At 42.0% G+C, this 18,320-nt stretch overlaps 1 protein-coding gene across 2 annotated transcripts in view; it reads left to right on the top strand.

Moving 5' to 3' along the window:
* The window catches only part of LOC145338870 (striatin-interacting protein 1 homolog), a 173,254-nt gene that overhangs the window by 29,153 nt on the left and 125,781 nt on the right, over positions 1 to 18,320 (top strand). For both annotated transcript variants that reach the window (XR_013885918.1, XM_080183267.1), the window contains exons 4-7: positions 162 to 296; positions 8,882 to 9,002; positions 11,360 to 11,428; positions 16,141 to 16,247. Coding sequence is in view for 1 of the 2 variants with exons in the window: in XM_080183267.1 (XP_080039393.1) it covers positions 162 to 296; positions 8,882 to 9,002; positions 11,360 to 11,428; positions 16,141 to 16,247 (432 nt within the window). In the remaining variant the exon portion in view is untranslated. The remainder of the gene's footprint in view (positions 1 to 161; positions 297 to 8,881; positions 9,003 to 11,359; positions 11,429 to 16,140; positions 16,248 to 18,320) is intronic.

The following is an 18,320-nucleotide window of genomic DNA, read 5'->3' as shown; positions in this document are numbered from 1 at the left end:
TTAATTTCAATTTACAGGTTTAAATGCAAAAATGTACCTTTAGAACAGCCTTCCTAAAAAAATCCATCATTTTATAACTATATGTTCATGACAGTTTGTCTTGAAGCCTGAATGTTGCCTATAATATGACAACCAATACATGCTATTAATTTGCTATGCAGTGAAAGACAAGAAGTGGACTGAAGTGGATATCTCGGAGCACCAGACCCACGCCATGAGATTGCTGGATGGCCTGGAGGTAACTGCCAGGGAGAAGAGGCTGAAAGTGGCTCGTGCTATACTTTATATGGCACAAGGTAACATTTAGTGAAGAAGGTATTTAGCTAAACGTTATTAATTTCTAACTCTGTAAATCTGTGTTTCATAAAAGTGAAAAATATTCCAATTAGAGCAACCAGTGTTGGAACGTAAACGCTGCCAGATGGAATACAGCACAGGATGCAAATTAAACTTGTGCTTTGTCTTAACCTTGACATCCCAAACACCTGCAATGCTAGGATACTTTATTGATGGGGATTCTTGTCACCTTGGGATGGGATTCAGACTTCTGCAGATTCATCTCATTTAATTTGGCTCAATGAAATTTGAACCCAAATTCAAGAGGTGAACAGCTGAAGTCTAACCTGCTGGATCATCTGACCCATTGCCTTTTTAATTTGATACTGTTAATGGAGTGTTTCTGGGTGCTGGAGAATAGTGTTTCACACCTTTTAATAAATTTTACAGTGCACACTTGTTTATCTCAAGTGTTAAGAGCAGGCATGTATTTTTAATGTTAATTCAAAATTTTCCCTTGTGGTTTATGGTATGAACACAGATTTGATTTGATTTATTATTGTCATGAGTTAATATACAGTGAAAAGCATTGTTTCTTGCATGCCATTCGGATAAAGTATACCATACATAGAGAAGGAAAGGAGAGAGTGCAAAATGTAATGTTACAGTCACAGCTAGGGTGTCAGTGCAAGATAGGTCCGTTCAAAAGTCTGACGGCAGCAGGGAAGAAGCTATTTTTGAGTCGGATGGTATGTGACCTTAGACTTTTGTATCTTTTTCTGACAGAAGAAGGCGGAAGAGAATATTTCTGCAGTGTGTGGGTCCTTAGTTATGTCTGCTGCTTTTCCGAGACAATGGGAAGTGTAGACTGAGTCAATGGATGGGAGGCTGGTTTGCATAATGGACTGGGCTTCGTTCCTGACCCTTTGTAGTTTTGTGCAGTGTTGGGCAGAACAGGAGCCATACCAAGATAGAACCAGAAAGAATGTTTCCTACAGTACATCTGTAAAGGTTGGTGAGAGTCATAGCGGACATGCCAAATTTCCTTAATCTTCTGAGAAAGCAGAGGCATTGATGGGCTTTCTTAACTATAATGCAGCACGGAGGGACCAGGACAAGTTGTTGGTAATCTAGACACCTGAGAACTTGAAGCTCTTGACCTTTCTATTTCATCCCCATTGATGTAGATAGGAGCACGTTTAGTGCGCTGTGGGCTTCACATTGATTACAACTGAGTGCATTGGCATATTTCCCTACCTGTTTCTGCTTGTCTTTGAATTATTGAATCCTTACTGTGCAGAAGAAGGCCATTTGGCCCATTGAATCTGCACTGACCCTCCACCAGAGCATCTTACTCAGGCTGACTCTCCAACAGAACATCCTACCTAGGCCCTATCCCCATGACCCCATGTATTTACCCCACTAATCCCCCTAACCTACACATCTTGGGACACTAATGGGCAATATAGCATGGCCAGTCCACCTAACCTGCATATCTTTGGATTGCGGGAGGAAACCTAACACCCGGTGGAAACCCACACAGACTTGAAGAGAATGTCCAAACTCCATACAGTCACCCTCGGTGGGAATCGAACCAGGCACTACAAGCAGCTGTGCTTGCTGATATACCACCCTTTTGGAGAGTGTAAAATGAGTGCATGATAAGTCTACCCGACTTCATAGAATCGTAGAATCCCCACAGTACAGATGGAGGCCATTTGACCCATCAAGTCTGTACCAACCACAATCCCATCAGACACTAACCCCGTAACTCCATATTTACCTTGCTAATCCCCTTGATACCAGGGTCAATTTAGCACAGCTAATCAACCTAACCCACACATCTTTGGAGTGTGGGAGGAGACTGGGGCACCCAAAGGAAACGCGTGCAGACATGGGGAGAAGGTGCAAACTCCACATACACAGTGACCCAAGGCTGGATTTGAACCTGGGTCCCTGGCGCTGTGAGGCAGCAGTATAACCACTATGCCACCGTGCTGCCTCAGTACCCCAATTTGAGATAGCAACGCCACTTGAATTCTACCAGCAGGCCAAGATCTCAGATTAATTGCAAAATCATCTATATCTGACTGCACCCAAGAAACCAGCTAACCTAAATTGTCACGATTTAAATTTACATGCTGTAAATTGGGAGAGGGGAGTGTGCAGCGGGACCTGGTGTCCTTGTGCACCAGTCACTGAAGGTATGCGTGCAGGTACAGCGGGTGGTAAAAAATGCAGGGAGGATAATTCCAGTTGTGGGGGGCCCACAACCAGGGGTCACAGTCTGAGGATTCAGGCTGGACCATTTAGGATGGAGGTGCAGAGACATTTCTTTACCCAAAGAGTGGTGAGCCTGTGGTATTCATTAGTATAGGAAGTAGTTGATGCCAAAATATTGAATGTATTCAAGAGGCAGCAGGATGTAGTACTTGGGGCAAATGGGATCCAAGGTTACAGGGAAAAAGCAGGATTAGGCTATTGAGTTGGACGATCAACCATGATTGTAATGAATGGCTGAGCAGGCTTGAAAAGCCTCCTCCTGCTCCAATCTATGTTTCTCTATGCCTCCAGGATAGTCCAAGGACATTTAACCGTATATTCTTGCACCTTTTTAATTTGACTCTTAGCTCCCCTTATTTCTGATGAATATTTTTCTCAGGTTATTGATTAATAAACCTGCTCTCTCTTTGACTCAAGAAAACCTTGTTTGATTAGCTCCTTATGTCGCACAGCTTGAAGAGTTAAAGATATTCTGATTTTGGAGAAGGCATACCCTTGAGAAATATAAACTTTGGTTTACTAAAAGTATGTATGTTGTATATGACTGTTGTGATGCTGCTGGATATCATTTGACCTTTCATCTGAGATTTTGGCAAATCTCACCACGTGACTCTCTGACCAATAGGATGGAAGCGTGTGTGAATTGGAACTGAGGGTGGTGAGTGAATGGAATCCGCTGCCATCAGTGGTGGTGGAGGCAAACTCGCTGGGGTCTTTTAAAAGACTTCTGGATGAGTATATGGGATTTAATGGGATTGGGGGTTATAGATAGGTCTATGGATTGGTGGGTATTGATGTGATCGGCGCAACTTGTGGGCCGAAGGGCCTGTTTGTGCTGTAGTGTTCTATGTTAAAACCTGCAGCTGTGGCCTGGACACAGTAAAAAGTCTGACAACACCAGGTTTTAGTCCAACCTATTTATTTGATAATATACTCACAAGCTTTCGAGGGACACCCTCTTTGTCAGGTGAATGGAGAGTTCAGGTGAATGGAGTGTTTACGCCAGTCCAACGCCAGCATACCCACATCATGCTGTGGCCTGGGCCAGCAGCTTGTTTAGTTATGGATTTGCTTTTACTTTGCTTGTAAATAATTCCTTGTAAATAGTTTTCCTTTCCTGTTAATAAATAGTTTTGCTGCAGCTGTCATTGGCCACCCAAAGTTTTCATTACTACATTGGCAATGAGGGAAAAATCTGGCGCTCCAAATAAGTGAAGAAGTATTTTCCCATTTCAGTTCAATGCCTTTTTTTTTGTAATTTTGGACCATTTAATGTAAGCAAAGAAGATTGAGTTCAGTCATCATAGGGGAACAAACTTGTCTTTACTTACAGGATGGGGTCCAACCATTGAGGTTAGAAGAAACACTATGGCCAGGTTAGCCATTTGTATAGATGAAGCGCTTAAAATCAGGGGGCTCATGATGGCTCCAATAGCTTATAGATAGCAACCAGCCTAGCTCTTATTATTGTTGTACTTCGATCAGGGCCAAATTTAATGGGGATGATTGGCTCCAACTTATTAAGTTGAAGTGGATAGCGATATTCAAACTGAGTGAGGAATGACTATATGAAGTCATCTGAAAATATCCCAAGGTTTTCCTAGAAGAACTAGGGAAAATGAAGGAGCTCCAAAGCTAAGATATACACAGACCTTGAAGCCGTGCTGGAGTATTACCAGGCAAGACTAGACCCTTATTCCATGTTGGAAATGTGAAAGCAATACTGAAACACTCTAAAGATCAAGGTATCATAAGACCATTGTCATTTGCAGAGAGGCTGCCTCTGTCGTCCTGTTAGCAAATCAGACAAATCAGTCTGCATTTGCGCAGGTTACAAACTGTCAATCGAGTGGCCAAATTAGAGACACATTCTATGCCCAAAATGGAGGATCTATACACCAAGTTAGCTGGCCGCTCGATAATTATTAAACCAGATAAGTCGAGCTTACTAGCAGCTTGAGTTTGATAAGTGATCCCAAAGGTACGTCACAATCAACACACTTGTGTTTGTACGATTTGGAGTATCATTGGTGTACAGGACTTTTCATTGGACAATGGTAAATTTATACAGGAATTACCCAGAGTTGCAGTTTATTTGGACAGTGTGCTGCTTTCTGGTTTCATAGAAGAGGAGTACTTAACCAATTGAGAGGAAGTATTGCAAAGGTTCACGAATGCTGGAGTGTGTTTGATGAGTGAGAAATGCACTTTTCAGGCTGACAAGGTGACCTACTTGGGGTTACAAGGTAGATCCGAAGAGGTTGCACCCCTTAGAAAAAAGGTAAAGGCTTTGAAGGAGGCACCTGCCCTCAAGAATATGACAGAGCTAAAATACTTCTTGGGTATGGTAAATTATTAAAGTAGATTCAATATGAATTTGGCCACCTTGCTAGAACCTTTGAACACCTTATTGAGGAAATACCAAAGATGGCTTTGGAAGGCGCTTCAGATTGAGGGTTTCAATCAGGTGAAGCAAAAACTCCTATCAGTAAGTCTGTTGGTCCATTTTAACCCAAAGATTACATGTCAAGGACCCTCTCCAAAGCAAAATAGTCCGTCTGCACTTCCTGCTGCCTCGGGAAAGCAGCCAGCATAATCAATGACCCCTCACACCCAGGATGTACTCTCTTCCACCTTCTTCACAGAATCGTAGAATCTTTGGCATGGAGACAGGGCCTTCAGACCCAAACTAGTCTATGCCGACTAAAATGCCCATCTAAGCTAACCGCATTTGACCCATATCCCTTTAAACCTTTCCTATCCATGTATTTGCCCAAATGTTTTTTAAATGTTGTCAGTGTCCCTGCCTCAACCTCTTCCTCCAGCAGCTCACTCCACATACGTACCACCCTCTTTGTAAAAAGGTTGCTCCTCAGGTTCCCATTAATTCTTTTGTCACTTAACTTAAACCCTTGTTCTCGATTCTCCAACCCTGAGAAAAAGATTGAGTGCGTTCACCCTATCCACGCCCCTCATGAGCATGTACAACTTTATAAGCTTTCCCAAAGCAGCAGGAAGTGCAGACGGACTGTTCCGCTTCAGAGAGCGTCCTCGACATGTTACCTTTAGGTTAAAATGGACCAGCAAACTTGTTGATAGGAGTTGTTGCTTCACCTGATTGAAAGCCTCAATTTGAGGTACCTTCCAAAATCACCTTTGGTGCTTCCTAAATAAGGTGATCAAGGGTTCCAGCAAGGTGGCCAGATTTGACAAAGGGTCATCTGGACTTAATGCCAGCTCTTTTCTCTTCATACAGATGTTGCCAGGCTTGCTGAGATTTTGCAGCATTTTCTCTATCGGTTTCAGATTCCAGCATGCGCAGCAATTTACTTTTATCTATATGATCATCCCTCTGTTTCCTATGCTCCAAAGAGCGAATTCCTAACTTTTCCAACTTCTCCCTATAACTCAGTCCCTTGAGCCCTGGCAACATCTTCTGCACTCTGTCCAGCTTAATAACATCTTTCCAATAGCAAGGTGACTGCAATCTGATCACACTACTCCAGGTGTGGCCGGTCTTCAGTTGGGAAAAAATATGGGTCTGAAAAACGTACCAGCCAGCTCAAAAACAGCTTCTCCACTGTTGTCATCAGACTTTGAATGGTGCTATCGTATATTAAGTTGATCTTTCTCTTCACCCGACCTGTCACTGCAATACTATATTGTGCACCCTATCCCTTTTCTCCTTTTTACTCCATGAGTGGTATGTTTTGCCTGTATAGCACACAAGCAGCAATACTTTTCACTGAATCCCGGTACGTAAGGCAGTAAAATCAAATCAAAATAAATGGTTTGCCCTGTATCCTGGTTCTAGATTTCCCAGCCAGGGAAAACATCCTCCCTGCATCTAGCCTGTCCAGCCCTGTTAGAATTTTATGTGTCTCAATTAGATCTGCTCTCATCCTTATAAACGCTAGTGAATACTGACTCAGTCGAATCAATCTCTCCTCATAGGACAGTCCCGCCAACCCTGGTATCAGTCTTGTGAACCGTAGCTGCATTTGGTCTATGACAAGTACATCCTTCCTTAGGTAGGGAGACCAAAACTGCACAAAATACTCCAGGTGTGATCTCACTAAGGCTCTGTAACTGCAGTAAGATATTGCTATTATTGTACTCAATCCCTTTGTAAAGAAGGCCAACATATCATTTTCCTTCCTCATTGTTTGCTGCACCTGCCTATCCACTTTCATTGAGTGGCATACAAGGACACCCAGATCCGTTTGTACATCCATACTTCCCAATATATCACCATTTAAATAATATTCTTCCTTTCTGATTTTCGCACCAAAGTTCACATTTAGCCACGTTGTACAGATTGCAGTTGAATGCTATTCTGCTGCTGCTGATGGTCCACAGCTCAGATGCTCAGATTTGTGTTGCTGGATATGTCCAAAATCTATCCCATTGAGCAAAGTGGGAGTGCCATACATCTCAATGGAGGCCATCTCCAATCTGAAGATGGGACCTGGAATACTCAAGGACTGTGCAGTGATTACTCCTACTGATGGACAAGAAGCATCTAAGAAAAGTAGATTGGTGAGGATGAGATCACGTATGTTTATTCTCTGGCTTGGCCAGTAGTAGTGTAACCAAACTATTCTTGATGATGGACATCGAAGTATCCTACCTAGACAACATTCTATGCCCATGTCACCCTCACTGTCCAGCATGAGGGAATACTGATTCATCAGCTGAGGGATGATGGGAGCTGATGGGTGGTGTTCATCAAGAGGTTTTCTTGACTTGATGCCATCAGGCCTCCTGGGATCAGCAGTCATTGTTGAGGACTTCCAGGACAATTCCCTCTGGATTCTGTACCACTGTGCTGTGTTTGTGGTGGGTCTACCAGTGGGACAGGACATACCAAGAGATGGTGACTGTGGGTTTAGGATTTTGTTTGAAAGTTATGATTGTGTGTGTGTGACTGTGTCAAATTATTACTTGAAAAGTTTGAGACACCAGCTTCCAGATGTTGGGAAGTAAGATTTTGCAGGATTAAACAGCACTGCATTTGGCATTGTCATTTCTGGTGCTTAGGTTGGTTCCTGGTGGTCAATCTGGTTTCATTCATTTTTACTGACTTTGTCATGGTGAGATTCAACTGAATGGCTTACTGGGCCACTTTAGAGGGCTCTTCAGAGCCAACCACATTGCTGTAGTGTGGTACAGCTGTGCTGTTTTGATATGTTCTGTGTTTAAAGTGGGGCTGCTTTAAGAGGCAGTGTTTTGTTACAGGAGCGGATTTGTCTGGGAAACATGCAGCAGATGGTAAGAATGCAGGATAATAGACTTAGCTAGGAATGTGTTACTTTGTAGAATTATTGAACTTTTGTTTATTTAAGTTCTGTTGGGATTTTAGAATAGGTATGCAGAGTCATGTGAATTTTGATTATGTTGCTTGACAGGGACAGAGTCATGTAGTTAATGGGAGAAGCTAGATTTACAGAAAAAAAATTCATTTTCATTTTAAAAATAAAAGAGCAATTGTTGCTGGAATTGGTTGAAGAAGAAAGTACCTCTCTGTCTCTCCAGAGGCTTTGTGAAAGCTCCAAGATTGTTAACCTAAGTTGCAAGCAAGTATGCCTGTTTTCTGCTAACTAAATTTAAGGAGGGGTTAAGTCTATAAGAGAAATATTGCTTGATTGGAGCTAATGGTGATAGGTTAGTAGTTGAGAATTGTACCTTGCCATGTTTAAATATTGTTTGATTATTGAAAGTTAAGCGGATTCATTTGTTATAGATAAACTGGCTGTTAAATTAAGTTTGTCTTAATAAAAGCTTTCCAGTGTGTCAGTAGAATTGTGCCTGAATGAAACATCCCACTCTCACATTAATGCCAAAATAGCAAATTGTTTGGGTTTGGTCTGGCTTCGTAATATACCTTGGGGGTTCTGATCTGGGATCCTAACAGCAGTCACATAAAGACAGAGTCAGATAAGTACGGTAGATTTCCTTCCCTAAAAGGCATTAATGAATCAGATAGGTTTTTACAGCCATCAATAGTCGTAATTATCTGTTAATTGAATTTAAATTCAGCTGTGGGATCAGATTTAAACCCCTGTCCCCAAAGCATTACAACTAGTCCAGCGACAGTACTATACAACAAACCTCCCTTCTCCCTTTGGCTAAACGTTCAGCTGCCACTCTTCATTCTCTTGCCATCTCTTACCAATCTTTTATTTCTTTTACTTATTCTGTCACAGGTGTTCACCAAACCCCATGTTTTTGTGCTAAATTGTTATCTAGGTACAGGTTGTTGTGTACTCAGCTAGCATGATATTGAACAAAGCTGATTGTGATCCTTTTTGCTGACTTGCAGGTACTTTTGGTGAATGCAACTCTGAGGAAGAGGTCCAGCAGTGGATGAGATATAATATATTTCTGCTGCTTGAGGTTGGCACCTTTACTGCACTGGTGGAATTACTCAGCATGGAGATTGAGTGAGTACAGACATGCAAATCCCTGGGGTTCATAGTGAATTGACTGTTAGAGTAGAAGTTTGAAACACAGTGAAGTACAATGTTTTCTGACTGCCTTTGTGGGTTTTAAGCAGTATTTTAATCATAAGAACATAAGAACATAAGAAATAGGAGCAGGAGTATGCCATCTAGCCCTTCGAGCCTGCCCCGCCATTCAATAAGATCATGGCTGATCTGTTGTGGCTCAGTTCCACTTTCCCGCCCTCTCCCCATAACCCTTAATCCCCTCTCTTATCAAGAACCCATCAACCCGCTTCTTAAAAATATTTAGCGAGGCAGCCTCCACCACTTCAACGGGCAGAGAATTCCAGAGATTCACCACCCTTTGAGTGAAGAAGTTCCTCCTCAACTCCGTTCTAAACCGCCTCCCCTTTATCTTGAGGCTGTGCCCCCTAGTCCTACTGTCTTTTTTGAGCGGGAAGAGTCTCTCCACCTCTATCCTATCCATCCCATTCATCATCTTATACGTCTCAATGAGATCTCCCCTCATTCTTCTAAACTCTAACGAGTACAAGCCTAGTTTATTCAGCCTCTCCTCATAGCTCAATCCCCTCAACTCCGGTATCAGCCTAGTAAACCTCCTCTGCACTCCCTCCAGGGCCAAAATATCCTTGCGCAGGTGCGGCGCCCAAAACTGCACACAGTACTCCAGCTGCGGCCTCACCAATGCCCTATACAGCTGCAGCAAGACCTCCCTACTTTTATATTCAATCCCCCTCGCTATGAAGGCCAGCATCCCATTCGCCTTCCTGACCACCTGCTGCACCTGCAAGCTGGGTTTTTGCGACTCATGCACAAGGACCCCGAGGTCCCTCTGCACTGTCGCCTGCTGCAGTTTTTCGCCACGTAAGTAATAGTCCTTCCTACCATTCTTCCTACCAAAGTGGACCACCTCACACTTGCCAACATTAAATTCCATTTGCCATTTCCTGGCCCATTCGCCCAGCCTATCTAGATCCTTCTGCAGACTCTCCACACCCTCCGTACAATTTGCCTTTCCCCCAATCTTGGTGTCATCAGCAAATTTCGACACCCTACACTCGGTTCCCTCCTCCAGATCATCTATATAAATGGTAAATAGCTGAGGCCCCAGCACCGACCCCTGGGGCACCCCACTAGTCACCAACCGCCAATCCGAATAGCACCCATTGACCCCCACTCTCTGCCTCCTATTTGACAACCAATCCTCTATCCACGCTAACACCCTACCCCCAACTCCATGTCCCCTGACCTTCTGCAATAACCTCTTGTGAGGTACCTTGTCAAACGCCTTCTGAAAATCCAGAAAGACCACATCCACCGGCTCTCCTCTATCCACTGCCCTAGACACATCCTCATAGAACTCCAGCGCTTTTTGATTGGATAAATAAAGGCTGTGGGAAAACAGTGGGGAGTTGTAGTAATTGCATAATGCTTGCAAAGAGCTGGCATAGGCACAATGGGCCGAATGGGCTATTTTGTGCTGTATTAAGTTCTCTAAGACATAATGAGAAAAATGTTGCTTTGTTGCCATTGATACATTAATTGTCTTCGGCATGCATGTGGAACTTGACCCATGACTTTGTGTCACTGGGTGGGTAGGCAGATTAAGAAAAGGAAGGATCCTTAGAGGATTCAAAGGGGATTGTGTAGGGGCCTGGAGAGAAGCCACTGCTTAATGTGCTTAGATTATGTTTTAATAACAGAGTGGAATTAAATGAGAGAAGTCTGAACTAGAATACAAGGGAATGGTTTTGGAAGAGGATAATGTAGTCAACTTGTTTCAAAGATGGTAACGAGGTCAAGGAGGGAAAATGGACACTGTCACAATCAGAAAATGTAATTTATTACTTAGATTGCATTAATTTTAGCACTGAAAAATAAAGTTGTGAATGACTGAAACGTATTTCAATGCCTTAAGGGTTAAAAACAAAATTGGCAATTAAATAGCATTAACGACAGCAGTAAGATATTATATCATAATTATAACAGAAATGTGCTCGACCTAAAAACTACACAGCAAATTTATGATCCTGAAAAATGTTATGGTCGGAACCTTCGCTGAAGCTGATTTGGTGCAGCTGTTGCAAAGACCCAAAATGTGAGGCTTCAAGCTCGGACCATCTGGGAGCTGCATTTCATTGTTTTCACAAAGCTTTGTGAATCCACTGCTCCCTCCCTCCTGACTGTTAATGTGCATATTTCATTGAAGCTTTAAAATAAACTTCTGATTTATTGTTTCAGATTGGCTGAGTGATTAATTTTCATTTAATATTACGTTGGGGAATATTTATATCTCTGTAAACTCACATTATTGACCATATAATGTTACCTTCCAGCAACAGTGCTGCATGTAGTAATGCAGTGAGGAAGCCAGCAATCTCTTTGGCTGACAGTACGGATTTAAGGTAAGTCACAACAAAATAGGTGTAGGTGCTCAAAAGATTTGGCCTATTGTATTTCACTGATTTGGAAAGACCTACCAGCTCTTCCACTGGGTCATGTCACAGTTTCTTCAATGATTGCAAGGTTTCTGCATTTTTATCCCATTAACTCCATTCCCCATGTTACCTTCGCATGAAAACGTCCCTGGTGTCAGTTCTAAATCTGACTTGTACTGACCTGCACCTGCACTCCTCCTTCTACTGTTAATATTTAGTTTGAAGGAATTTTCTAGATTTACCTTTTCTATTTCTTGTACTATATTCTATGTCTTTGGAAAATAATTGCTGTTGTATCTTTCCCTGACAAAATACCAAGTTTCTCTAGTCTTCGTTCTTGTTTTGGCTTTCCTTGTCTCACGCTATCAGCATTACCCTCTGTTTCCTTCTCCTATGCTTCCTTAGCTTGCTGTTAAATTTGTTTAATTTATTTGCCTCACCCATTCTCTGTGATGGTGAATTCCACATTCTCACCAATCAATGTGCAAAATGTGCCATCTGAATATCCTATTTAAATTTTTGGTTACTATTTTATTTTGACTGCTGTAGTTTAGCTCTTCCCCACAAATATCATTGTGACTTCTCCCTTAAAACCTTCAATAATTTTACAAATCTCTTCAGCCTTCTATTTTCAAGGAAAAATAGACTATCTGTTCATTGTTCCCTAACAATATAACCACACATACAGTTCTTGTATCATCCTTGTAAATTTCTTTTGCACCCTCTTAGGTGTCTCCAAATCTTTTTTGTAGCATGGCGATCTGTGCTGCATACAGTACTCCAAATTTGTTTCAGCAAACATTCAGTATATTTTTAACATGACTTCTCTACTTTAGAATTCTACTCCATTAGGAATAAATCCGAGTGCTTGGTTTGCTCTTTAACAGCTTTATTGACCCGTCTCTCAGCTTTATTTTTGTGTTTTGTACCCAAGATCTCTTTTCTCCCCACCCATTTAAGTAATACTTTCAAAATAATTTGTTTTTTTTGTCTAATTCCTCAGTCCGTGTTGAAGTTCATTTGCAAATGATGTGTCTGCCCTGCAAGTTTATTAATATCATCATGTGAGTTTGTGAAAATGAAAATTTAATAAATAACTACATTTTTCCTTGTTATGCAACTTGGTCCTTCAACTAGGTATAAAAACATCATTTGGGATAAGTGCAAGGGTATCACCGAGGATAGTTGAAGAGCCCAGGGCCAGTGCGGGGGATCACTAAGGGTAAGATATAGGACCCAGAATACAGGGCCATTACCATAGGTGAGTGAAGGGTAACAGTGCAAGACATGATTGACGCTGAAAATAAATCTGCTCGTGCATTGTTATTCAATTAGCAAGCCAGAGGTCCAAGTATGATGATTCGTGAAATTGAATTCCAAATCTGGTAACTTGCAGCTGACCACGAAAAAGTGACTATCATAAAAACATACTTGGCTCCCTAATGGCCTTCAGGAACTGTGTCCATTTCTGTTTGACCTGGCCTACACACGATTCTAGTTCATACTGTGATTGACGAGAACAAGTAGGGATGTGTAGGAAATGCTTTTTTGGTGCCGCCATATCCTAAAGGATATTTCTAAATTACAAAATAAACGGTGAAGTAAAAGTTTGAGAAGATCTAGATAGATCTACAAGGAAGTGAAATTGATTTGACAGCATAGAACTGTGAAGACCATTAGAAATAGAAACACAAGTAGGCTATTAGGTCCCTCAAGCCTGCTTCGCCATTCAGTCGGATCATGGCTGATCCAGCGTTCCTCATGTTCATTTTCCTGCCCTTTCCCCCTTTTATGTTCTATACCTCTACCAATGAAGGGCAGCATTCCGTATGCCTTCTTTACAATGTGGTATATTTGAGTTGCTGCCTTTAAGGAATTGTGTACCTGTTACTGCAAGATCTCCCTCCTCTCCTATCCCTCTTAGTATATTCTATTTATTGTGTATTCCCTATAACTGTCTGATCTCCCTAAATGCATTGCATCACACTTCTCTATGTAAATATCCATCTACCACTTAGAGTCATTGAGGTTTACAGCATGGAAACAGGCCCTTTGGCCCAACTTGTCCATGCTGTCCAGTTTTTACCACTGAACTAGTCCCACTTGCTCACATTTGGTCCATATCCTTCTATACCCATTTTAACTGTCTAAATGCTTTTTAAAAAACAAAAGTGTACCCATCTGTCCCACTGCCTTTGGAAGCTTGTTCCAGACACTGACTTTGTCTACACTTCCCGCTGCCTCAGAAAAGCAGCCAGCATAATTACAGACCCCGTGCGCTCCGGACATTCTCTCTTCCACCTTCTTCTGTTAGGAAAAAGAACAGCTTCTGCCGTCAGACTTTTGAATGGACCTACCTTGCACTAAGTTGATCTTTCTTTACACCCTAACTATGACTGTTAACACATTTTGCGGTCTCCTTTCCTTCTCTATGAACAGTATGCTTTGTATGGCATGCAAGGAACAATACTTTTCACTCTATACTAACGTGACAGTAATAAATCAAATCAAACAGTCATCACCCTCTCAGTGGAAAAACTGCCCCTCTGGACCTTTTCGTATCTCTCCCATCTCATCTTAGTTTTAAACTTCCTAACTTTGGGAAAAGATGTTGACTATCTACCTTATTTATGCCCCTCATTATTTTGTACACCTCTTTAAGATTACCCAGAAACTACTTATGCTCCAAGGAAGAAAGTCCCAGTCTATCCAGCCTCTCCTTATATCTCAAATCATCAAGTAGCATCCTAGTAAATTCTTTCTAGTTTAATAATGTACCTACTATAATAGGGTGACCAGAACAGTACGCAGTATTCCAAGTGTGGCACCACCAATATCTTGTACAAATTCAACAAGATGTCCCAACTCCTGTATTTAGTGTTCTGATCGATGAAACCAAGCATGCCAAATGCCTTCCTCACCACTCTGTCCGCCTATGACTTCACTTTCAAGGATTTATGAACCTGTTCTCCTAGATATCTTTGTTCCAAAACTCTGCCCAATACCCTACCATTAAGCGAGTGTGTCCTATCCCGATTCGATCTACTGAAATGCGTCACCTCACGTTTACCTAAATTAAACTCCATCTGCCATTCGAGATCCAATTGATCAAGATCCTGTTGCAATCTGTCTTCACTGTCCACTGTGCCACCATCGGTGTCATCTGCAAACTTAGTATATAAGCTCCTAAGTTTTCGTCTAAATCATTACTATAAATGACAGATAACAGTGGACCCAGCGTTCATCCCTGAAGCACTGCGCTGGTCACAGGCCTCCAGACTGGAAAAACAGCCCTCTAGAATCACCGTCTGTCTTCTGTCGTCAAGCCTATTTTTAATCCAATTGGATACTTCACCCTGGATCCCGTGAGATTTAGGGGTTGCATCTGAAACAATGACGAAACAGAGGACAGGAATGAGATAGAGAATCTGGTGAACTGGTGCGATGACAATAATCTCTCCCTCAATGTCTGCAAAATGAAGGAGATTGTCATCGACTTCAGGACGTGTCATAGAGAACGTGCCTCTGTTTCCACCAACGTGGACAAAGTAGACATGGTTGAAAGCTTCAGGTTTTTAGGTGTCCAGATCACCAACAACCTGTCCTGGTCCCTCAATGCCAACACTATAGTTAAGAAAGGCCAGCAACGCCTCTATTTTCTCGGAAGACTAAAGAAATTGGGCTTGTCAGCTACGATTCTCATCAATTTTTACAGATGCACCATAGAAAGCATTCTTTCTGATTGTATGACAGCTTGGTATGGCTCCTGCTCTGTCCAAGACTGTGAGAAATTACAAAAGGTCATGAATGTAGCCTACTCCATCACGCAAACCAGCCTCCCATCTATTGACTCTGCGTATACTTCCTGCTGCTTTGGCAAAGCAGCCAGCATAATTAAGGACTCCCACGCACCCCAGACATTCTCTGTTCCACGTTCAAAAGATACAAAAGTCTGAGGTCACGTACCAACCGACTCAAGAACAGCTTCTTCCCTGCTGCCATCAGACTTTTGAAATGACCTACCTGGCTTTAAGTTGATCTTTCTCTATCCCCTAGCTATGACTGTAACGCTACATTTTGTACTCTCTTACTTGCTTCTCTATGAAGGGTATGCTTTTACTGGGGTAAAATTCTTCTGCTTTTCTTGGAAAAATGTAATGGAGTCTTTTATTTCAAGAAGAGTAGATGGGGCCTTGCTTTAATGTTTCATTCAAAAGACAGCACCTCTGCAGTGCAGCTGTCCCTCAATTTTTCAATAAATTTTGTGCTCAAGTCCTGGAGCTGAACGTAAACCCTAAAACTTTCAAACGCAGACAGGAGTGATACCAGTTGAGCAACAGAAGTATATAAAGTTAACAGACTTGACAGGGCTGGTTCTTTGAATACCGGATGTGCTACTAATGCAGATTGTACATTTTGCTTCCACCCTCCCAACTCAACATATTTCTTTTTGCAGAGTGGGCTGGAACACGTTGGTCATGCCTACACTTACATGGTGTATTCTTCACAGTTCAAGTTCAAAATGAATTGTTATTTTCACACTTATTTTCACTGACGGAAGATATCGATGATCAGCTAGAGTGTTTATGCAGCGCTGCATCATGAGTCCAGTAGTAGTCAACTTTTTTGTCTTTATGTTCATGATGCTCCCTTATTTTCTATATATTCCTTTTTCTCAGAGTGCTGCTGAACATAATGTACCTGATGGTAGAGACAATCCGTCAGGAAATGGACGAGGATAATGTGGAGTGGAGGGCGATGCGGGAGACCTTCAGAACAGACTTAGGTTTGGCAATATGTAATATAAGCATAATAAGATGAAACAAAAGTGAATGATGTTTTTGATGCATGATATTTCACTTTCTCACAGTTATTTGTTTCCACGTGTTCCCAATTCCACTTCGAGAGTAATGTAATATCCCATTGTATGATGGAAGAGAATTTTGTAATTTCTTTCGTTTCCCTTTACTCCCTCCCTCCCTCTCTGAGAACTGCCTATAGGATTGTTTGTACTTTTGTTAGCAGACCTAAATAATAAATATATCAAATTAACTTTGAATTCACTCTGCTCCTAGAAGGGTTCAAAATTGATAAGGAGATAGTGTTGAATAGACTGAAAGTATTTAAAGTTAACAAGATGCCAGGACCAAATTGATGCAACCAAGGATATTGAAAGAAGTGAGAATGGAAATTGCAGGGGCGCTGGCCATAATCTTACAGTTTTCTCAATACTTGGGAGGTGCCAGACAATTGCAAATGCTATGCCTTTGTTCAAGAAAGATTGTAAGGATAGCCCTACAATTACATGCCAGGTAATTTAACATTAGTGGTGAGAAACCACAACAAAAACAAAATCTCAACTGGTCTGATAGCATCTGTGGGGAGAGGATAAACTCAATATTTTGAGCCTAGATGACCCTTTAACTCAGCTAAGAGCAAAGAGAGTCAGCAGAGATTTATGCAGTTGGGGTGGGTGTCAGTAGTCATGTGGAAGAATGTGGGTTGATTAGGAAGAACCAGCATTGATTTCTAAAAGTGAAATCATGTTTAAGTAACTTGCTGGAGTTTTTTTGAGAAGGAAGCAAAGAAGTTTGAGTGAAGGCATTCAATACTGTGCCACACAACAGACTTGTGAGAAAAGTTACAGCTCATGGAATAAGAGGGACAGTCGTAGTGTGGTACAAAATTGGCTGAAGAATAAGAAGCAGAAAGTAATTGCCAATGGCTATTTTTCAGTCTGGAGGAAAGTTTGTAGTGGTGCTCCCCAGGGGCGTGCAGGTATAGCAGACAGTAAAGAAGGCAAACGGTATGTTGGTGTTCGTAGTAAGAGGATTTGATTAAAGGAATATGGATGTTTTACTGCAATTGTATAGAGCGTTGGTGAGGCCATGCCTGGAGTATTGTGTGCAGTTTTGGTGTCCTTATCTGTGGAAGGATGTCCTTGTATAGAGGGAGTACAGCGAAGGTCTACCAGGCTGATTCTTGGGATGGCAGGTCTGTCATATGAGGAGAGACTAAGTTGGTTTGGATTATGCTCACTGGAATTTGGAAGATTGAGAACGGATCTTATAGAAATTTATAAAATTCTGATAGGATTGGACAGGGCGTATTCAGAAAGAACATTCTCGATAGTGGGAGAACCCTGAACTACGGGTCATGGTTTGAGATAAGGGGTAAACCTTTCAAAACTGATGCGAGGAGAAATTTTTTTCATGCAGACTGGTGAATCTGTGGAATTCACTACCACAGAAAGTAGTTGAGACCAAAACGTTTGATTTCAAGAAGAAATTAGATACAAAGACAGAGAATGCTTGAAAATCTCAGCTGGTCTGATAGCATCTGTGGGGAGAGAATAAACTCAATGTTTTGAGTCTAGATGACCCTTTGACGCCGCTAAGAGCAAAGAGAATCTGTAGTGGTCCACTTTGGCAAGTCCAATGGGATGAAGGAGTACAATATCAAGGGTAGGACTCTTAGCAGTGTTGAGGAGCAGAAGGACCTTGGGGTCCGGGTCCATAGGACTCTTAAATCAGCCCCGCAGGTCGAGGATGTGGTCAGGAAAGCGTATGGTGTGCTAGCCTTCATTAGTTGAGGGATTGAGTTTAGGAGTCAGGAGGTAATGCTGCAGCTTTATAAGACCCTTGTCAGACCCCACTTGGAGTACTGCGCGCAGTTCTGGTCGCCTCACTACAAGAAGGATGTGGAAGCTATTGAGAGGGTGCAGAGGAGATTCACAAGGATGTTGTCTGGATTGGGTGGCATGCCTTATGAGGATAGGTTGAGGGAGGTAGGTCTTTTCTCCTTGGAGAGACAAGGGTTGAGAGGCGACCTGATGGAGGTTTATAAGATGTTGAGAGGG

Source organism: Carcharhinus amblyrhynchos, unplaced genomic scaffold (genome assembly GCF_965287045.1).
Source record: "Carcharhinus amblyrhynchos unplaced genomic scaffold, sCarAmb.v2.hapA chromosome_203, whole genome shotgun sequence".
NCBI lineage: Eukaryota > Metazoa > Chordata > Chondrichthyes > Carcharhiniformes > Carcharhinidae > Carcharhinus > Carcharhinus amblyrhynchos.
The sequence above is the reverse complement of the archived record's forward strand: the minus strand, read 5'-3'. Positions and strand labels throughout refer to the sequence as shown.